Source organism: Plecotus auritus (genome assembly GCF_963455305.1).
Source record: "Plecotus auritus genome assembly, chromosome: 6".
Lineage (NCBI taxonomy): Eukaryota > Metazoa > Chordata > Mammalia > Chiroptera > Vespertilionidae > Plecotus > Plecotus auritus.
The window spans coordinates 40,542,763-40,565,610 of record NC_137773.1 but is presented as its reverse complement, the minus strand read 5'-3'; the positions used below and the strand labels follow the sequence as shown (position 1 = coordinate 40,565,610).

The 22,848-nt window shown below is 46.3% G+C and overlaps 1 protein-coding gene across 2 annotated transcripts in view; it reads left to right on the top strand.

Annotated features, from left to right (window-relative positions):
- Window positions 1–422: 422 nt before the first annotated feature.
- FAM193B (family with sequence similarity 193 member B) overlaps window positions 423–22,848 on the top strand; it is a 34,871-nt gene continuing 12,445 nt past the window's right edge. For both annotated transcript variants that reach the window (XM_080672470.1, XM_080672469.1), the window contains exons 1-4: window positions 423–728; window positions 15,092–15,334; window positions 16,132–16,363; window positions 17,544–17,919. In XM_080672470.1, the coding sequence (XP_080528596.1) occupies window positions 528–728; window positions 15,092–15,334; window positions 16,132–16,363; window positions 17,544–17,919 (1,052 nt within the window). In that variant the 5' untranslated portion in view covers window positions 423–527. The remainder of the gene's footprint in view (window positions 729–15,091; window positions 15,335–16,131; window positions 16,364–17,543; window positions 17,920–22,848) is intronic.

The following is a 22,848-nucleotide window of genomic DNA, read 5'->3' as shown; positions in this document are numbered from 1 at the left end:
CAATAAAGGCCTGGACGATCCTTTTGTCCCTTTCAGTTCAGGTCGTCCACGAGCCCTGGACGATGTTGAGCATTTTGCTTTTTGTGGCCTAGATTTTCGCCGCTACAAAGTGGGAACGGTCATATCTGCCTCTCCGTGTGAGTGTTTGAAGTCAGGTGATGGGTGTGAAAGTACCGTTGCAATGCAGAAATTAATTCATTCATCCATTTACGATATTAAGCGACATGGGCCGGGCAGTGCGCTTACCACAGCGGACACCCTCTCCTTGCGCACGTCGCGAGACCGGGAGGGCGTCTCCCCACCACGTTCTTTCTCCCACGGAACTCCGGGTGGTGACCTTATTCAAAATGGCGCAGGCAGCCTCGGGGGCTAGTGCGGCGGCGCGGACTCCTCGTGCCCTCTGACCTGCTGGCAGCGGCCAAGGGGAGCCCGGGCGCCGCCATATTGGCTGTTGTCCTGAGAGGGGAGCGGCGGCGGCGGCGGTGGCGGCGGCGCAAGTGGAGCGAGGGAGAGGCGCGGGCAGCAGCATGACTCGGAGGCGGAGCAGGCTGAGCGGAGGCGCGGGCCGGCGCGAGCGGGCTCGGGCCGCAGGGCCGCAGAAGCCTCAGGTGCCCGAGCCTCCGCCGCCGCCGAGCTTGGAAGCCGGAGCGGGTGCAGGGCCCCCCGAAGTGCCGGCGGAGCCCGTCAGCGATGGAACCAGGGAGGAGGACGAGCCCAAGTTGGCGCAGGTAGGCGAGCGAGGCGAGTGCGGTTGCTCCGGCTCTTTCAGTCGGAACGGGTTTGGAGATAGACCATCTTACCCTCAGGGCCGAGGCTGAGGCTTTCTCTGCCAAGGCAAGAGTCGAGGCTGGACCCCTCTCTCCAAAGCCGAGGCACGGCCCGACTTGTTCTGAGACCACGCTGCCTGCCCCTCCCGCCGCCTCCCGGCTGAAACAGAAGCTAAACGTCCTGGTGGTACCCCCACCCTGGCACCAGGTCTGGTCCTGAGGCCACAGCTCAGCCCTCTGCTCTCACTGTCCCCAGGCCCACCTGAGTCCCCACCCACCCACGGGCCATCTCAGGGCGCTGGGGCCTGGAAGGCTGCATGCAGCCTCTTCCCTTTACACCCCTAACCGCCCCCCTCACCCCCCCCCCCCCGATAGCGGCTCCACCCCTTCCCCTCACTGCCTGCAGTCACTGCCCCCTCAGCAGCTGTGCCCCCGGCGTGTGTCTCCGGGGCCTCCCTCCTCGCCCTGCCCGGCGGGCAGCTGAAGCAGAGCGCCAGGCTGTCCAGAAGACTCTGGTGAGGCTCCTGCACTGAGGTGGAAACCCAGCAGAGCCTACCTGTTCTCTCCTCTATACCCCTGACCCACAAGACGCCTGCCCTGCCCCTCAGGTCCCTGGGTTTGGCGAATTCTGCTGAAAGTGAGCAGTCAGAGGACTCGCCAAAGCTTCCAGCTTGCCTCCTGCAAGAAGGTCACTTTCTTCTGGGCAAAGGGTTTAATGGGAGGTACCCTGCCAGTGTTCACCAAGCGGCCCGGGTGGCAGGAGCCACGGATGCTCTGGGAGGGTTGTGGCACCTGGGGCTGGGTGGCTCGCTCTAAGCTTGCTTTGACAAAGAGTTATGAGTTGGTCTTTTGGCTGAGCTTGCCAGGGAAGGCAGGCTCCTGCAGGAGTCTTGGAGGGTCCGATGCGGCGCCGGATGAGGCTGAGGCGTGGCTGAAGAAGCGTTTGGCTCTGCAGACACTGCATCGAGCAGCAGGGGACTCTGGGAGGCTGGTGCAGCCAGAAGGCATGGCTCTTGACAGCCTTCTAGTAGAATCTCTGGAATTGTGCATGTGAGTGGGGATGCCATTTGGGGTACCATTCCCAGAAAGTCCTCACCTCCCTGGTTATGTGAGGTACCCCTCTGTGCCCACAGCCCCAGTGCTCTCCTCTGGTATCACTCCCCATTCTGTGATGAAACATTTTATGTGTCTATTTCTACAATGGACTGTGAACTCCACAGGGCACAGTCTATGTCATCTACCTGGTCCTCCACACCTAGCCCAGGGCATTTCTGACATGGAGTAGAAAGAACTAGGTGAATGAGAGAACGAATCTGTTGAGAACCTGTGCCTATTATCACCCAGTTTTGATGCTGGTCTCCTTTGTATCTCAGATCACAATAAAATTTTTAATTGATGAAAATATAACTACTTACTGAGTGTCAGAAGCCCCACCTTCACCCCCATCCCCTACCCTGGGCTGTGACTGGTTCTAGAGGAATGGGACTGCTCAGGTTGGAACCCACCTTCAACTGGTCTGATTTCTGACCCTGAAGCTGCTTCCCCTTCTAGCTTTTTCTTTCCCCTCTCTGTGAGTGTTGTTATCCAAAAAGGGAGAGTGGGGGAAGGGAGAGCCAGGGAGCTATTGTCTTCTCTCCTCATTCAAACCATACAATAATACTTTAGGGTCCCCTGCCACTTAGCCAGTCTAAAGTGTTCATGGCCAGAAAGTTTGGATGGTGGCTTAATCATTTAGTTTTTATTTAGGATGCATCTTTCCTAAGAGCTACAACCTTCACTAACATGGTACATTCCCAACATGTTCTTATCCTACTCCACTGCTTAACCTTCCATTTCATTCATGCCAGGCATTTACATACCTTACTTCTAATCTTCTCACCACCCCTGTATCTCCTCAGCATTAAGCACAAATGTGATGAGTTAACTTGGTATAATTATTGGTCTGCTTTTGCTACATAAACTGAGTGTGCAGGAACCATCTCAGTCATCATTATACTCCATGCTTGGTGATTAACAAATGTTAATGAATGAACTGAAAGATATAAATACTATTACCCCATTTTTCAGATGAAGAAACAGAAACTCAGAACAACTAAACATTTGCCCAAATCTCCCACTATAGGTCTCAGCGCACCACCCCTCCCCACCAAAACGGTGTCCTGTGGGGGATTTAACACAGCTCCCCCCCTCCCCCACTATAGCCACAAAGAGACTAAACAGATTGACAAACTCTCTTCTGATTGTGCCCAACTTTTTTGCTGAGGAGGGGGGGTTCTGTATGCCAGAAGCAGGTTTTTGTGCCCGGGGAAAAGCACCTGCTGAAAGGGTCAGAGGCGAGGATCTCTGCTCCCATTGCCATTTATAACCCTGTGGTATGTACACAGAGTGGGTAAGTAAAGTGGAATTCAGTGTTCTATGCTGAGCTGAAGCCCAAGATGGCAAATCGGGCCATTTCCAGTCCACAGTCAGGTTCTAATGCCCCAAGTCACAAATCGTTTTGTTTTTGGTTTTGTTTTGATTTGAACTCAAACTGGATTTATGCCATCTCTTAAAACTCTAAAAGTCTGCTGCTGCAGCAACTGCTGCTGCTGAACCCACATTTCCACAAAGGCAGTAATCTGCAGTCTCTGAATGGTGTCTGCTCCCTTTAGCATGTAAAGGGGACCTGATTTGTGCCAGGCACTGGGCTGTCAGGGATGCAGAATTAAATCAGACACAGTGCCTGCCCACAAGGGGCTCAGGGTCTAGAGAACATGTGTATAGTAATTGCAATAAGCTTCGCTTCCTCTGAGTTAAGGTTCATAAGTCACTCTGGTTTCATCAAATCCCCTCCACTCATTTACATAACATGTACACATTTAAATGCAGTATCTTGAGCTTAATTGGTATCCCAAAAGTCTACTTCCAATTGTTTCAGGTCAATAAACTATATTGATCTGTTCACTAAGAACCCAAATCCATATGGTAATAGATTTATTTTGTATATTGTAAAAAAAAAAAAATTAAAGAACTGAAATCCTCCCTTCACAAGAAGACAGTTACTGCCTTATTAGCAAAGGGGAAAAAACTTGCAAAGCAGTTGAAGTAGGCATAAGAAGTAGTGTTCAGTGTTACAGACGTGGGGTGAACTCCAAGCTCAAGCTCTTGGTTTTGTGACTGGGGGCATGTTCCTCCCCTCTCTAAGCCTCATCAGTAACTTCGCAAAAGAATGTGAAACAATCCACATAGCACCTAGTACATCAAGGCTCACACAAGCGCAAGAGTCAGAGCTGGTGTGCGATAGGAGCTGTGCCACATGCCCATCCAAAGTCAGTGTTCTCACCTGCCAGCTCTGCTGGCTGTCTTTAGGTTTCTCTTGGACCATTCAGTTTGTAATCCAGATGTGCACCCCAGGAGACTTGCTAGACTGTAAATCAACAGTTGGTGGGGGTTGAAGTCATGCTACCCTTCCCATCTCTGCTCTCCGTATAGCATCCCCTGGGACTGTGCCCAGCCTAGTTTAAAGGGACTCTGGAGATATGGTTCCCCCACTGCTCAGAGTTAAAACTTGCTCCCTCAAGAGACTGGAGCAGATAATCAGTCAGTGTCTTTATTAAAACCATCTCATTATGTTTAATCTACTCAGCAAGCATTATGACCTTTGTGCTGGGGTCTTTATTCAGGACACACATACCCAGGGACCTCCTCCTTAAAATCACTGCCACCCAGCCTGGACATTTTCATTGCATGTAGGGGGAAATGATGCTGAGGGGGGATTCCTCCTGCCTCTGGTTCTTCTTTGTAAGCCCATAGACATTCACTATGTAAAAATGCCAAAAGGCCTTTGAAGGTAAAGGCTTACTTGCCAAGATTTTTAACATTTTAATTTCTTTAAAACATCCCAGAGCTATAACCTCAATATCTGATTATTAGATGGACTATTAAGATCCTAACCTTTACTTACTGAACCTAGAATTTGTGAGGACAGGGGTGATATTTTAATTCATTTCTGGGGTATTTATTGTGCATCATCCTTATTTGCTCAAAAAATGGCTGTTAAACTAAATTATAATAAAAGAAGTAAGTTCCTACCACTTTGTTCTTACCTGCCCCTACTGCTGGGCCAGGCTGGCAGTCATTTATTTAGGTCCATTGCACACACCATTCTCAGTCTTCCTCTTCTTTGACTAGGGCGCTCATTTATTCTGCAAACACAAATAGACACCTGATCTGTGCAAAGCACTGGGCAAGCTGGGGGTGCAGAAGTGACTCAGACATGGTCCCTGTCCATAGGGGCTCATGGTCTAGAGAACACATGTGTAGTAATTGCAGTAAGGCTGGAAGAGCATTGCTTCCTCTGCATTAAGGTTCAAATGCTAGTTCAGCCTCTTGGTTTGTTTTTTCATGTATAAAATGACAGTGATGCCAGGCTCACATTAGGGTTTAGCTAGTACTGCATGTCAAGCACTGAGCACAGGTGGTAGCTATGATTATTATAGACTAGTAGCCCTGTGCATGAATCCGTGCGCCAGTAGCTCTCTGCGGGGCCTGGCCGCTCCGCGCCCACTGCCCAGAGGCTCTCCACAGCCCAGAGGCCCATCTGAGGCCAGGCGCGGAATGCTTGCCTTGTTGCAGCGGTGATGAAGCAAGCATTCCACCAGGCCGCTCACGCTGCCTGCTCTCAGCGGCCACTTACTCCCCCCCCACCCCCCTCCCCCCAGGACTGGGGGACTCGGGCAAGACTGAGAGGACTGGGTGCTGCCATTTTGTGGCTATGGGCACCGCCCGCCATCTTTGTGACGGAGTGCCGGTTAATTTGCATATTACCCTTTTGTCAGATAGGGTTTTATTAGATAGGATGCTGAAGATGCACAGACAGTAGGCTTTTCAGAGTGCCTTCAATGTTGAGAAGAAGTTTCTCCTGAGGACAAAATGGGAGAAACTGTCTAAACAAAGGAAGCATAATAGAGACCCAGAGGCAAGAAGCACCCAACTCATGGGAGAGTGAAAAGAAGCTTAGAATATCTTTAAAGAATGGGACATCCCTGGGAGGAGCAGAAATAGAAACAGCCTTAGTTTTAAACAAAAAAACAAACTTTCCCTGCTTCTTCAGTTGTTGCCTTATTACTGATATTCTGCAACTGCTAATCTTTATGTATCAGAACATTTACCCATGCCTATTTTTTTGTTTTTGTTAATCCTCACCTGAGGATATTTTTCCATTGATTTTTAGGGAGAGTGGAAGAGAGAGGGAAAGACAGAAACATTGATGTGAGAGAAACATATCAATTGGTTGCCTCCTCCACAAGCCCTGACCAGGGCCCAGGTTGAGGAGGAGCCTGCAACCAAGGTAGGTGCCCTTGACCGGAATCGAACCTGGGACCCTTTGGTCTGCAAGTTGACACTCCATTCACTGAGCCAAACCGGCTAGAGTGACCCATGTCTACTTTGTACTGCCACCTCTACTGAATGATTGGGATGCATTGAAATATGGGACACAGGCCTTGCCCATGGAAAGCTCATAGTGTTGTGGAGAAGGTATATTTCAACAATTGGGATACCTGTGATAAGCTCTATTCAAGATATATGTAAAACAAGTGTTAGGGCATTCCAGAGCAAAGCACAGTTCATTCTGCCTATGGACTTTGGCGGTTGTAATACCCAAACTGATCCTAAAAAGGAAGAGGCAGAGGGAAGTGTGAGTGAGTGCTTTGTGGATAATGGTTCTTTGTGGCAAGGTGTGCAGAGCAGACAAAGACTGTACTTAGTCCCAGGAAAGGCCCTGTGTTTGCACCCTTTGATTCTTTGCCCTGCTGCAGTCCTATAGGCCATCTCCTTTTTAGTCCCTACTCAAGAATCTTAGATCTCCAGCTCTCCTTGTGGTTTGCCTCTATTCTGAAATGAATATAGGGAAACTAAGGTAGAAAGAAGGGGCCTGAAACAATGAAGTTCTTAATAGAAAGTTGTAGCTAAAGAACATATTCTGAGGGGTTCAAAAAGGCCTTGAAGGTCACCTGTCTAGTCCTTTGTCCTGTGCTTCAAGTAATAACTTTGGATTGGACAAGTCTCACTTAGTAAGTTTCCCTGTCATTTCTTCCAGGACAGAAGAGGAAAGAAACTAACGGGTATTGAGCACCTACTGTGTGCCAGGCCCAGGCCAGGTACTTTACATAATTTATTTCCTTCTGTCCTCACAAATCTGTGAAGTATGGTTTATTCTAATATCATAAATGAGGAAATTGAGGGTTATCTAAGATCATACTGAAAATGGCAGAACAGGGATTTGAACTCTTGTCTCCAAAATTCATACTCTTCCACCCATGATATATCTGTGCTAGGGTTACAGAGTAGTAGGTAATACAGTTCCTGGTCAGTAAACAACAGCTTTTCTGTGGCTGATTGCACCCAGGAGGCAGGTTCGATGGATGAGCTAGCCTGGGGTGGGGTGGGGGGCAGGGTGGGGGTGGTTGGGGGGAAGGCCATGGAGGTCAGAGATACTCACTACCCTCTCCTTGACTCAGCTTGTATAACAAGAGTAGGTTCTTCACAAACTAACTTTATGGTATGAAACAACCATTCTGCCTCCTGGGAGGACCTGAGCCAACAGCCTGGGTGGGAGTTTGGGTGAAAGCTCCAGGGCACTGAGATACTGTTATATCAGCTCCCTGAGAATTAACTGCGGCTCTGATTGCCAGCATTAGAATGGTCTGGGGCGGGTGGAGAATGGCCTGAGATTCTTTGCAGTGAAGCCCTCATCAGTGGCCTGAAGTGATGCAGCCATGCCTTTAACATAGCATGTCTGGTTCAGCTGTGTTTTAGATTCTATTTGTGTAGACAGCTTGAGCCAGATGGGCTTTAAGCATTTGTTCATTTATTTCACCTTTTTTAAAAAAATTAATTTTAGAGAGGAAGAGGGGCGGAGAGGGAAAGAGAAAGCGAAACATCAATTTGTTGTTCCACTTATTTATGCATTCATTGGTTGATTTTTGTATATGCCTTGACCGGGGAGCAAACCTGCAACCTTGGCTTATCAGGATAATGCTCTAACCATTTGAGCTACCTGGTCAGGGCTGTTCATTTGTTCAGTGAAGGCCTGCTTTGTGCCAGGTTTAAGCCAAGCCTAGGTTCCTACCCCCAACGTGCACTCCCTACCCCCAAAGAGCTCCCATTCTACCAGGAGTTTGGGGACAGACAGAGAATGTCTATAGTACAAAATAATACGTACAATACTAACATAATTAGCTCTACTTAGTCTGGTCCTTCAAAATCTTTATTGACCTTTAACCAGGATCTTAGAGAATGAGTAGGAATTTGCCAAGGAGTAGTGCTAACATGCTGAATATGAATAGAGCCTAAGGTTCTCACGTAGAAATGGAGCATGGAGAGGTTAGCTGGGGCCAAGTCATGAATGCCAGGGGCCAGAGAGTGCCCTGGTAGTAAAGCTCAACCAGAAAGGAGCCTGGAGCTTAAAGATAGACCAAGATGGGAAAGGGCAGCTAAAGGAAGATCATCAAACTGGATAGATATTCAAGAAAGAAATAATAAGCTTATATTAAGTAAAGAAGCCCAGTATCCTGGTTGTTTTTTTGTTTATTTTTAATTTGTGTATTTTAATTGTGTATTATTTTAATTTCCGTTCTTGCCTGATTCTTTGAACGAATGAGGTATCCAGGTAGGTTGGGAACAATGACAACACAGTGCATGAGCCTGCCTGGTTTAAGCATGTGTTCTTAAGGCAGGAGCTCTATATAGTTTTGTTTTCCAGCACCTAGTACAATGGTTGGCATCAGGTAGGGGCTCTTAAAATGTTTGTTGAATGAGGGAATAAATGAGTGAACAGAAGAGTAAATGATGATGACTGAGCTGATGAGTCTTTCTAGGCTGGGAATTCATTATTTTCTCTGCTTCTGGAAGGGAATTTTAGCTACTACTGTTGTCCTCTGCCTGTCTTGGTTACAGGAAAGCTATTGGAGTCTGGTGCCTTCAGAGTAGAGTGCTCTAATGGGCCATTTCAGAATAGAATTTGGAAGCTGCTGCCGAGCCTCTGCTTAGATAGAGCATGTGTCTTGGGGAACCCTCTACAAATGTACATGTACTCTCTGACGTACTGTATAAGGAATCCGTGAGAGGAATAGAAGCAGGTTTAGTGCTGGAAATTCGATCCAGCTTCAGAACAGTCCTTGACAGCTGTCTGGTGACCCAGGTTATTCCCCTTTAATCCCTAAATTATGGACAAAAAGGCTGGGAGGAAATTTATTCATGCCCCAAAGAGCTATCCAGGTAATGCTGTGAACTATATCATTGTTTATCACTATTGCTTTTTTGTGCGTTTTGGCAGTTCTCAAAGTGTTTGGTGTTGGGGCGGTTTTGCATTCCTAAAGATTATTGAGGACCCTAAGGGGCTTTTGTTGTTTAAATTTATTGATATCTACCAATTAAGTATTAAAGCTGAGGAAGTGAAAATATTTAGTTACTAATTCATTTGAGAATAGCAATTTTATACCTGTTACAGTAGTAATTTTTAATGAAAAAATAATTATTTTAAAAAAATGAGTGAGAAGAATGGTCTTGTTATCATTTTTGCAAAACTTTAAATGTCTGGCTTAATATAAAAAAGCTGGATTCTTATATATGCTTCTGTATTCAAACTGTTGTAATATATTGTTTTGGTTGAAATATATAAAAAAATCCAGTCTCATATAGATACCTAGTTGGAAATGGGAGGAGTATTTTAATAGCCTTTCCAGATGATTGTTGATGTTCTTTGCAGTGTGGAATCTGTGACCATATCAGTGAAGTGTAAATATTCACTTACATTAAAATTATTGGATTTTTGACCAATGTTTGACTTTTTTGTTTTTGTTTTTTTTTTTTTGAGAGAGAGAGAGAGAAATATAGATTTGTTGCCTCTCATACACGCCCCGACCAGGGATCAAACTCGCAATCTTTTGGTGTTTGGGATGACGTTCCAACCAACTGAGCCACACCTGCCAGGGCAGTGTGTGGTTCTTTAACATCATGCTTTGATACTTTGGAAAATAGGTTTATTATTGAGCTATAAAGATTTTCCAAATGTTTCCCCATTTCATTTTATAGATAAGATTTGTTAACATCAATTCCCATTAAATCAGTAAAGCCTTTAAGTATTGGGAATTGTCAAGCTCATGATGGTGAATACAAGTTTTCCAAAATTTTAAGTTTTGCTTGAAAGGTTGAATTTTATCATTGGCCATAAATAAATTGTTTTTCTTGAAGTAACAGGCTCATTTTGTTCTTTTTCTTTTTTTTTTTTAGAAAATGTCTGATAGAACCTAAGTTCAAATAATCAGTTTGTTAGTCATTCTTTTAAGTGGAAATGGTGTTCTATGAAAAGAGTGGCTTCTCCTTTCTTTGATTTTTATCTCTTTTATTCAGGAAAAACTAGACTGCCTAGCATAATGCTTCTTAGATGAAAAGTCTTGGGGCCTGGTCAGATGAGGGAGCAGAGATACTGGTTTTAATGGCTGCACATAATAACCCCCTGGGCTGGGAGTGGCGTTTACCTGGTTCCTTGACTGCTCTGGGAATATTCGTGCTATAACATGGATCCCGTTTGAGTAACCCCACACTCTCCAGAGATTCTGGTTTTGCTCAGAGAGTGAAGTAGAATTATCTTAGAGCTTGTTTGAGCAAATCCCAACTCAAGAGAACCCCTAGAACCGTTTCCTCCCTTCCCCCGACCTCCCACCTTTTGCCTAAGTCTAGACCTGTGTCTGCAAAGGCTCTAAAATTTTAACTGAGGTGGGAAGGAATAATTAGTTGTTGCCCAGGGCTGCTGGGTTTAAGAATCAATTCCACCAGCCTTTGTGATGAAGAAAAATGGTTGAATGCTTCATTCATTTCATAAATATTTATTGGTCATATTCTTTGTGGGGGAATACTGTGCCAGGTGATAACAACACGTCTTGAGAACAGTTAGTTGGAAGCCTGGGTTGACTTCAGGGTATAAGGGGTCACAAGTTCCAGGAATTTGGAAAATGGCAGGAGATTGCAGTCAAAGGGAATTCCGAACCAAGAGCTTTTCTCTGCCAAAGCAAAAATGTGAAGGAACAGTGGTAGTACTGACTGAATATAACATCTCCACAGCTTGGGGTTCTCACCACCCTCTGTCAATTAGAGATGAAAATGTCAGATAGAAAAGTCCCCCGGTCCCACCAGGCATTGTACCCACGTGCAGGCACCAAGGCTGAGGGTTAAGACGGTTTTAGGGGTTGCCTAGAAAGAAGGACTCACTTATACCAAACTCAGGTCAGTGGATAAGCTAGTTTCTGGTGTAGACTTATTAAGAACCGAATAGCCCAGGGGCCTAGATAATAGATTGAGTGTCTATTGTGTAGATCCCTTGAGGTAAGCTTTGCATCTCTAATGTCACTTAATCCTCTGGGCAACTTTATGCAGTGTAGGTGGTATCCTTTCTTCAGTTAATGTTAATTAGCTTCCCAGGCTCTGTGTTTTCCTCTTCAACTGTCCTATAAATTCTAATCTCAGTTATTGTGTGTACCAATTTGGCTATAGGGAAAATTACTTTATTTCCATGAACAGAGGCATCTCATTATAATCTCCAAAGAATGCAATTTTACACTCTTTCACACTTGAGATTAGAACCATTTGGGTGAAGGTCCAGGGTAGGGAGATGGCCTTTCTTTGTGGGAAGCAATAATTTCAAGCAGTGTCTCACCAAGCTGCCTGCCAGCAGTATTGCCCTGGGAACATTTAACAGGTCTGATTTAGCCACCATGTGCCCAGCTGAGCCTAGGCCCTGTGTTGCATTGTGAGGGAACCAGGCAAGAATCAGAGCTGGTGCTTGCCTTCTAGGGACAGAAGATGTAGGTAAATAAATTAAGTGGGAGGCACAGATGCTATAACCAAGGCACAGTGTGCTGTGGGATATGCGAAGGGAGATGAATTATAAGAGGAGCTCTCTAGGAAAGCTTGGATAAAGTTGGATTTAAGCTGGGCATTGAAGCCCTGCCTAACTCCTTATTGGTAAACATGGGAAGGAAGGGTATTTAGGCAAAGGCATGAGGTAGGAGAATACAGAGTATTTGGGGAACTTAAGGAATGACTTCATGGAGTTGAGGGCAGAGATGAAGATATCTAACAAGTCACCTTAGAGCAGTGGTTGGCAAACTGCGGCTCGCGAGCCACATGCGGCTCGCGAGCTGCGGTTTGCCATTCTGTTGACTAATGAGTTTGCCGACCACTCACTGCCTTAGAGTCATGGCATGTTAAGAAATTCTTGCATTCTTATAAAATACAGTGACCTGTATTTCTATATTTTCACCCTAATCCTGGTTTTAAGTACTGTTTTCTGTCGCTCCCATCTGGTGCCAGCAACATATTATGGGGCTGGCACCAGACTAGGTGCTTTGTCACGTTTAATGCTCACAGCTGACAGTACAAGTTCAGATTTAATCCCATTTTACAGATGAGGAGACAGAGAGTAAGTATAATTTGCCCAGCATCATACAACTGGTAAGTGATAGAGGCCCAGGATGCCAAAGCCAGTATTGTTTCCGCTACACCCTAGCACTTCCCACACCTACTCTGGCACTAAATGCAGTCTATTGGTAACACATTTAACTTATAAGAATTCTGTATTTGCTTTTAAAAGAAAAAAGAAAAGAGCAGCCAGTGTGGTTCAGTGGTTGAGCATTGATCCATGAGCCTAGGAATCACTGGTTCAATTCCCAGTCAGGACACTTGCCCGGATTGTGGGCTCGATCCCCAGTAGGGGAACTGCAGGAGGCAGCCAATCTATGATGTTTCTCTTCAATGTTTCTGTCTCTCTCTCTCCCCCTTCCTCTCTCTTTAAAATAATATATATATATACACACACACACACACACACACACATATACATATATATATATATAAAACAGAAAAAAACCCCAATTAATCTTATATTGTTATAATGTATATTGTTAATGTATATTGTACATTTGAATTCTCGGTCATACCTAAAACACATACGCTGTACTTCACAGGCCATATGAAGAATTTTAAGAATAAATTTACTCATACAAGATTTTCATCTAATATAGTAACTTTAGAATCTAACACGTAACTGAAAAGAAGCTCTGTTGTAGTAAAATTACATGTCCAGGTGTTTGCCTTAAGACTATGGTCACCATCATTACAGGGAAGGAACGTGGGTATTGGCCTCACTTTGTTCCTCTGCAGTTATTATGGCTTATTGTAGCTATGGAAAGTGTGCTGGGTACACTTTGCAAAAAGGTCTTCTTTGCCTTAATTTCTCTGATCATCATTCTCCTCTATCCACCTTCCACCCTTTCCATGAGATACCACCAATGGGTTCTAGGAGGCTGTACCCTGTTGTAATTGCTATTGCGCAGCTGCCTTGCTCACTAAAATGTTTCCTTGGCAGAGACCGTGTAGGCTCTTAATATCTCATATGAGTTTCACATGTAAGGTTTCTGTGCCTCTGGTACTCTTTTCAAAGGTCCTTGTACTTTCCCAAATGTTTCCTTATGTCCCTGGTACTACTTCCCTAGAAGTCAGTGTAATTGTAATGTGACAGATTTAAGGATACTCTAATTCCATCTTACTCTAAGAAGGTGATTTTATTTGAAAAAGATGGTGGCATTGCCCAGCCGACATGGCTCAGTGGTTGAGAGTCAACCTATGCATCAGAAGGTCACGGTTCAATTCCTGGTCAGGGCACATGTCCGGGTTGCCAGCTCGATCCCCAGTGTCGGGCATGCAGGAGGCAGCCAATCAATGATTCTCTCTCATCATTGATATTTCTATCCCTCTCTCCCTCTCTGTTCTGCTCTGAAATCAATACAAATATATTTTAAAAAGAAAAAGATAATGGCATTAATTTTACTGGTAGGTTGAGAATGATAACGTTTATTATTCCTCTGCTTGGCCTCTGCAAACACCTGTTACCTAGTGGTGGGTAAGTTTGGAAGGTTATCCATTAACAGTTGCATGTAACAAACCATCCCAGAACATTGTGGCTTAAAGCAATGTCATCTATTACTTTTCATGAATATATGGGTTAACAGGGTATTTCTGCAGATTGGAGCCAGCTTGGCTGATCTCAGCTGTGCTCACTCATGTATCTGATCTGCCAGCCAATTGTCTAGAAAGACTCAGTTTTCTTCACACGTCCCTCCAACAGCTAGCCTGATCATGCTCATGACATGGCAGAGGTGCAGGAGCGAGCAAGCCCAGCCATGCAAGGAAGCAAGTAGAAATGCATTCATTTTTTAAGCTTATGCTGGCAGCACATTTGCTAATATCCTATGGGCCAAAGAAAGTGACATGACCATGCCCAATGTCAGAGTGAGAGGGGACTACAAAATTGTAGGACATAGGAAAGCCATTAATTAGGGTCATTAAATCCAATTAGCCTCCTAGTCAGTTCCCCTCAATGTGAAAGAAAACCTGTATGTATGTATGTATGTATATATATATATATGTCAAGTTCTCCTAGAAGGGAAAAAGAAAAGTCCAGATAAGAATTACTATGTATTGGGACTATCCTATGGGCATGCACAGGGCTAGGCACTTGCCCTGTTTATGCATTGAGCCTCACAACTCTGCAAGGTGGGTAGGAAATAGAGCTTGAGAGGTTAAATAACTTGCCCAAGGTCACCCAGCTAATGTGGTCAGGCAGGTGTTAGAGTACATGTCCGTCTGACCTCCACAGCTCAGGTTCTTTTCACCACACCTTTGCCTCAGAAGCACCTGGGGTCTGCCTTACCTTCCCTCCAACTCAGTTTTCAATTCAGTTGATGCCTTTTGACTAGCTATACAAACCCTTCCTCCACAATGCTGCTGTGATCCTAATGGAATTACATAGCTCTTCAGGAAACCCACATGTCTTTCCACATGTTGCATTACCTGAAATATTCTTTCCTTCCAGATGGCATTGGTCTGTAGACTGCACAGACAACAACAAGGATTGTGGCCTCTCTTGGACATCTCAGAGAAGGAAGGGCCATCTTCTCTTTAAACTTCAAGACTTAGGGACATCGGGACATTAAGGCATTAGAGCATGAGCTTTGGAGTCACCCTCACTGAGATTTAAATCCTAGTTCAACCACTCACTAGCTCTGCAACATTTGGCAACTTATTTAACTTCTTAAAATCTGTTTCTTCATCTTTAAAAATGGGAATAGTAACACCTACTATGCAGAGCTGTTACAATGGCTAAAATTATGTAAAGTGCCTAACCCAGTGCATGGCACATAATAAGTGACATTATTAGTATTGCTAATATTATTTCTAAGCAGCCTTTCCCCTCCTGGGAAACCCTGTTTCTGTCTGTTGGATAGGTTCCCCCCACCTCCAGCCAGTCTGTGCAGACTTGTTGCTTGCTGTGTCATCGGGAACGCAAAGGCTGGGAAGAAGGCCCTTCCCAAAACGGACTGGTGTTGCAGGGTGAGAAGCTGCCCCCTGACTTCATGCCAAAGCTCGTCAAGAATCTCCTAGGCGAGATGCCTCTATGGGTCTGCCAGAGTTGCCGAAGGAGCATGGAGGAAGATGAAAGGCAGACAGGTCGAGAGCATGCAGTGGCGGTAGGTAACCACTGTGAAAGGGTTCCTGAGTACAGGAGGGCTGCCTGCCCAAAGAAGTCAGGCTGTTGAACTGTTCCTTCCCTGTCCTCAGGTGGCTTTCCTCGGATGTCCCTTATGCCCAGGTGCTGAGAGACTGCTGGGCTGTACCCATATAGCATCAGTGGCTTAGGTTCACATCGGGGGGAAGAAGAGAGAGGCTTAAGGCAGCCCACTGGCCCCTGAGGAGAGTCTGTACAATGTGAGGGCCAGCTCATAGGAATTGATAGATAGGGACCCTGCTCTTTTCATGTGGCCATGCTGCCTTCAGCTCTGTGGCAGCTTGAAAGCCAACCAGTATGGCATACAGGGCAAGGTCAGTTTGAGGGTCTATAAGTGTGCCTCAGAAGGCCTCCGAGATGCTGGGAGCCATCTAAGTCTGCAATCTCCTGAATCATAGCAGTCAGACCATCCTTGTTTCTTATTCCCCTCCAGCCCTCTCTTTTACCCAGGACTCCTGACTTAAAGACCTTTCTCTCCTTGGTAGCTCTCTGGACTCCCCAAAGGCCCACAGTTGACAGACATTCTCTATGATCCCTCCCCACCCCCCAAGTCTCTCACCAACATCCACACACTTTATTTCACTGGGAGCAGCATAGCCCACTGGGAGCAACTTGGCCCTCATTTGCCCCTGCACCTGGAGCTGTGGGGATTGTGCTTTGGTCTAGAGGAGGAAGCTCTCCTGGGTAAGCTTAGGCAGCCGAGGATTGGCTCTGATGTTTGCTGTTTCATCATGAGCCTCTTTCTTACCTCTTCTCCAGATATCCTTGTCACACACATCCTGCAAATCACAGTCTTGTGGGGGTGACTCTCATTCCTCTTCGTCATCCTCTTCATCATCCTCATCCTCGTCCTCATCCTGCCATGGAAACTCAGGGGACTGGGATCCCAGCTCGTTCCTGTCAGCACATAAGCTCTCGGGACTCTGGAACTCCCCACACTCCAGCGGGACCGTTCCAGGCAGCTCACTTGGGAGTCCTCCTTCCATCCCCGGTGAGTGTCCCAACTCGGAAAGAGGCCTCAGAAATGTAGACAGCTGTGTTTTTCTAACCACTTTGTTCAAACAAACCAGAAGATCAGTTATTAAATTAAGTAAATGTAGAGCTATTCTAGTGGAAGCAGAGGGGCACTCCTTTCCTCAGGACTCTGAAGATAAAAAACACTGCTGTCATTGGCTCTGGTAGCTGTTCCCATTAGAGCCAGAAGGGGACCTGTTGGGCACTGATGGAGTCTGGGAATGCCCTTAGGGCATTAGTTCCTAAATCACAGAACACCTGACCCCTACAGCAGCACAGAGGACTTGGATGCCTTTGTTTTCTTAGGCCCCCTTTTCTCCACCTATGGGGTGGGTATAAAAGGCCGCACTTCTATCCACAAGAGGATGACACTGCAAGCTGCCATGATTATTAGCCTATTTTGTAGCCCTATATGCCTTCTTTAGACCCTGAGGTAATCCTCAGACACCAAAAGAAAAAAATCATGGCTATTGATGTATTGTGTAAATATGGAATTACTGTCTACTTGTAAGTGGAGTAGCTGAGTTCTTCAGAGGGGTGCTTTCCAGTTATTTTGGTGTAGTGGGCACTGCAGTCAGTGGGCCTCTGCTCCCACCACCAGGCTCACAGTCCCCTCCACTGTGAGAGTTGAGCTGTACATATTTCCAGTTATTCTGGTGCATAAACCAAAGTCATGTAAGCCTTTTTTTACTTCTCTGAAATCTGGGGCCACTGGAGAGTCTCACTCCTCATGGCCCAGAGACAGAATCTCAGCCTGCTGCTCTGCTGGCTCCTGCAGATCCTGCCCTGGGTCTGAGAAGTACCTGAGCAGGCAGGTCTTACAGAGACCCTGACAGACAGAATACGTTTCCCTGCTTGTGCCACAGTAGAGGTGTATGGCCTTCCGTGGGGCTGGCATTCCTGATGCCTTCTCCCTCAGGCCTGGGCTTCTCAAGCTTGTCCAGCCGAGCTGCTGCCTGCAGAGAAACCTCTCCAGCCCAAGGTGGCACTGCTAGACATTCCCAAAAGCTCATGGGTCTACTGTGCTGAGGTACTGTGCTCAAATGTCCCTCTGTTCGCAGTAAGCAGGGTGCTGGGGCAGCGGGTCCTTGGGTTTTCCTCCCAGAGGTCTGGGCCCTCACTCTATGACACCTTTCTCCTCCATGTGTTGTCCACAGGTGAGGTTTTCCCCATCTCGGAGCACCGCCGGCACTCAGACCTCACTGCTCCACCCAACAGCCCCACTGGCCACCATCCACAGCCAGTGTCACTGATCCCATCTCACTCTGGATCCTTTGGCTCACCATCCCACCCACACCTGCTGCCCACCTCCCCCACAGCACCATTCCCTGCGCAGGTTTCAGAATGCCCTGTTGCTGCTGCTGCCGCCCCACACACCCCAGGGGCATGTCAGAGCCCCCACCTGCCTTCCACCAGCATGCCACTCCTGAAGATGCCTCCTTCTTTCTCGGGGTGCAGCCACCCCTGTAGTGGGCACTGCAGTGGGCCTCTGCTCCCACCACCAGGCTCACAGCAGCTTCTTAACACTCACAGGTGAGTGAGTGGCCTGAAGGACAAACTCCTTGCTGACTTGGGCTTAGAGTTTTGGAAAACTTTGCAAAGGCTACCGTTGGGGTGGAACTTAAAGGGTAGACTCTGTTTATGGTTGTTGTTTTTTCCTAGTTTTTACAATTATAAAAAAAATATGTATTTGTTTTTTTTAAAAAACTTGGGAAAATTGCCCTGGCTGGTGTGGCTCTGACTAGAGCATTGGCCCTCACACCAAAGGACTGAGGGTTCGATTCACGATCAAGGGCACGTACCTGGGTTGCAGGTTCACTCCCTGCCCCAAGGCACAATTGGGGTGTGTGTAGGAGGCAACCAGTCAGTGTGTCTCTCCCACATCGATGTTTCTCCCTTTCCCCCTTTCTGCCTTCCCTTCCCCCTCCCCCCTCTCCCTTTTCTCCCTCCCTTCCACTCTCTCTGAAAAGCAATGGGAAAAATATCCTCATGTGAGGATTAACCAGAAAAAAAAATTGGAAAAATTTAGAAATGTCTATAAAGAAAAAATGTCCTCAATCAAAAGATAAATTTATAATGCTGCAGTATAGTCTTCCTGATGTTTCTCTATGTGGCATAATTAGGTCTCTCTTCGATATATTTTTTAAAAAATTGATTTAAGAGAGGGAGAGAGAATCAACGAGTTGTTGTTACACTTATTTATTCATTCGTTGGTTGATTCTAGTACGTGCCCTGACTGAGGATTGAACCTGCAACCTTGGTGTATCGGGATGATGCTCTAACCAACTGAGCTACCTGGCCAGGACACTATACATTTTTGTGTAATTTTTTTTTTTTTAACATTATACCATTGATGATTTCTCCAGTTAAAAATTCTTCTAAACACTTTCCAGTGGCCACTTAATACCTCGTTGTATAGCTCTAGCATGATTTTTTTTTTTTATTCTCTTACCCCTGGACATTTAGGCATTTTCAGTTTTTAAACCATTATAAACAAGGCTGTTATAAGCATCCTTGCACCCAAATCTGTGATTGAGTTGGAAATCGTGTTCTTAAGGTAGAATCCTAAAGTAACTCTAGTTATTGAGAAAGGTTATATTAATATACTAGAGGCCCGGTGCACGAAATTAATGCATGGGGGGGGGCGTCCTTCAGCCCAGCCTGCACCCTCTCCAGTATGGGACCCCTTGGGGGATGTCCGACTGACATCCCTCTCACAATCCGGGACTGCTGGCTCCCAACCGCTTGCCTGCCTGCCTGATTGCCCCTAACCGCTTCTGCCTGCCAGCCTGATCGCCCCCTAACCACTCCCCTGCCAGCCTGATCGATGCCTAACTGCTCCCTTGCCGGCCCAATCGCCCTCACCTGACGGCCCAGTCGCCCCCAACTGCCCTCCCCTGCCGACCCGGTTGCCCCCAACTGCCCTCTCCTGCAGGCCTGGTCGCCCCCAACTGCTCTCCCCTGCAGGCCTGGTTGCCCCCAACTGCCCTCCCCTGCAGGCCTGGTCACCCCCAACAGCCCTCCTCTGCAGGCCTGGCTCCCCCCCCCCCAACTGCCCTCCCCTGCCGGTCTGGTCGCCCCCAACTGCCCTCCCCTGCCGGCCCAGTCACCCCCAACTGCCCTTCCCTGCTGGCCTGATTGCCCACAGCTGCCCTCCCATGCCAGCCATCTTGTGGGGGCCATTTTGTGACCACATGGGGGCGACCATCTGGAAACCACATTGGGGCGGCCATCTTGTGTGAGGGTGTGACGGTCAATTTTCATATTACCTCTTTATTATATAGGATATTTGAAAGATACAGTTCTTTCGAGAAGATAGAGGTCTATTTTTTATTATAAATCAGATCTGTGTTTATTATATATACATTGGTAGTTGCCCACTCTAAAATCCCACCACTCTTAGCAGTTTTCCCTCCTTGTCTCTCCCACATGAGTTTATGATGTCTGTATGGTCGGTGGTTTCACTTAGCATTTTTTAGCCTCCTGGGTGGTCTTCTGAGCCTCAGCTTCACGGGTGGGAGATATTCTCCACAGTGCACTTTACCATTCTCTAGTCACTGAATATTTAGGTCATTCCAACATTTTTCCCCCAACATTTTTATTTTCATTTTTTAATATATATTTTTTATTGATTTCAGAGAGAGGAAGAGAGATGGAGAGAGACAGAAACATCAGTGATGAGCCCTAACCAGTTTGCCTCAGTGAATAGAGCATTGGTCTGAGGACTCAAGGGTCCCAGGTTCAATCCCGGTCAAGGGCATGTACCTTGATTGCGGGCACATCCCTAGTGGAGGGTGTGCAGGAGGCGGCTGATTGATGTTTCTCTCTCATTGCTGTTTCTAACTCTCCCTCTCCCTTCCTCTCTATAAAAAAAAAAATCAATAAAATATATTTAAAAAAAAAAAAAAAAGAAACATCAGTGATGAGAGAGAGTCATCAATCAGCTGCCTCCTGCACACCCCACACTGGGGATCAAGCCACAACCCGGGCATGTGCCCTTTGACCAGAATCGAACCCAGGACCCCTCAGTCCGCAGGCCGATGTTCTATCCATTGAGCCAAACTGGCTAGGGCTTCCCCAACATTTTATTTTTATGATTATTTTTTATAATAAATGTTTAGTGTTCAGATTATTGCAATTGTTCCTCCTTTTCCCCCCATAGCTCCCCTCCACCCGGTTCCCACCCCACCCTCTGCCCTTACCCCCCCCCCCCACTGTCCTAATCCATAGGTGTACGCTTTTTGTCCAGTCTCTTCCCGCATCTCCCACACTCCTTTCCCCCCCTAGAATTGTCAGTCCACTCCCTTTCTATGCCCCTGATTCTATTATATTCACCAGTTAATTCTGTTCATCAGATTTTTTATTCACTTGATTTTTAGATTCACTTGTTGATAGACATGTATTTGTTGTTCATAATTTTTCTTTACCTTTTTCTTCTTCTTCCTCCTCTTAATACTTTTCAGCATTTCATATAATACTGGTTTGGCGGTGCTGAACTCCTTTAGCTTTTTCTTATCTGTGAAGCTCTTTATCTGACCTTCAATTCTGAATGATAGCTTTGCTGGGTAGAGAAATCTTGGTTGTAGGTTCTTGCTATTCATCACTTTGAATATTTCTTGCCACTCCCGTCTGGCCTGCATAGTTTCTGTTGAGAAATCAGCTGACAGTCATATGGGTGCTCCCTTGTAGGTAATTAACTGTTTTTCTCTTGCTGCTTTTAATATTCTCTCTTTGTCTTTTGCTCTTGGCATTTTAATTATGATGTGTCTTGGTGTGGTCCTCTTTGGATTCCTTTTGTTTGGGGTTCTGTGCGCCTCCTGGACTTGTAAGTCTATTTCTTTCACCAGGTCGGGGGAGTTTTCTGTCATTATTTCTTCAAATAGGTTTTCAGTATCTTGCTCTCTCTCTTCTTCTGGCACCCCCATAATTCAGATGTTGGTACGCTTGAGGTTGTCTCAGAGGCTCTTACACTATCTTCAACTTTTTGGATTCTTTTTTCTTTTTGCTTTTCCAGCTGAGTGTTTTTTGCTTCTTTGTATTTCAACTCTTTGACTTGATTCTTGTGGTCCTCTAGTCTGCTGTTAGGTCTCTGTATAATATTTTTTATTTCAGTCAGTGTATGTTTAATTTCTAGTTGGTCCTTTTTCATATCCTCGAGGGTCTCGCTAAATTTATCGGCCTTTTCTAGAAAATTCTTGAAAAACCTTATAAGCGTGGTTTTGAACTCTATATACAGTCGTTTGTTTTCTTCCATTTCTTTTATTTGTGACCTGTTTCTTTGCCTCCGCATTTTTGTTGCTTCCCTGAGTTGGTAGAGTAGCTTTGTGTGGTAGGTGTCCTCTAGGGCACAGTGGCTCAGCCTCCCCAGTTACCTGAGGTGGACACTTTTGGTGCACCCCTTTGTGGACTGTGTGCTCAGCCTTGTTGTAGTTAAGTCTTGATTGTTGTTGGTATCACTGGGAGGAATTGACCTCCAGGTCAATTGGCTGTGAGGATCAGCTGTGTCTACGCTGGGAAAACTTCTGTGCTGGAGACACTCTTATGAGACAAGACTTGCAAAATTGCAAAAGCCTCTGTGCTCAGCTTGGATGGGGCGGAGTTTAAGGGCGGAGCAGACAGCCTTGGTTTCCCGTCAGCCCTGCCCTATGAGGCCCCTGGGTCTCAGTGTCCCTCGGTAATCGCTGCAAGCACCTCTGAGAGAAAGCTGCCCTCAAGTTTCGCCCGCTGCCAGAGAGTCCAGTTTCTCTCTGAATGAGTCTGGGTTCCCAGAAACTTGCTGGAACTGGAGTTCAGCGCAGTCGGGAGCTTCTGTCTCCCTCCCACTTTAGAAAGCCAGCCGCGCACTCAGCCTCCCGTGCATTCAGCAGTCAGTCCTCTCTGCACGCGCGCGCCTCTGGACCTCTGCTTTCCGCAGCTCCCAAGTCTCAGTGTGCTTTCTCTTTTCCTGACAGTCCAGATTCCCCCCAAATGAGTCTGGTTTCCCAGCGTCTCGCCTGGGACTGGAGTTCAGTGCAGTCGGGAGCTTCCTTCTCCCTCCCACTTTAGAAAGCCAGCCGCGCACTCAGCTGCCTGTGCACACAGCCGCCCATCCTCTCTGCGTGGGAGTCTCTGTACCTCAGACTTTTGCAGCTCCTCTGAGTCTCAATGTGCTTTCCTCTTTTCTTCTAGTTGTAGAGTTTCCACTCAGCCAGCTTTTCTGTGGTTCAGGATGGTGTCCGTTTTGTCTTTTAGTTGTAGTTTTGATATTGTTATGTGAGGCAGCAGTTTAGGTGTTTACCTATGCGGCCATCTTGGTTTCTCCTTCTTCCCCAACATTTTAATATTATAAGTAATATTTCTAAAGATGCCTTTGCCTAAAGCTTTTTCTGCCTTGGATTTTTCTCCTTGGACTAGAACTCGCAGAATGAAAAAAAGTTCTCATTTTTAAGGATGTCAGGATGTCTTTTTTTTTTTTTTTTCCAA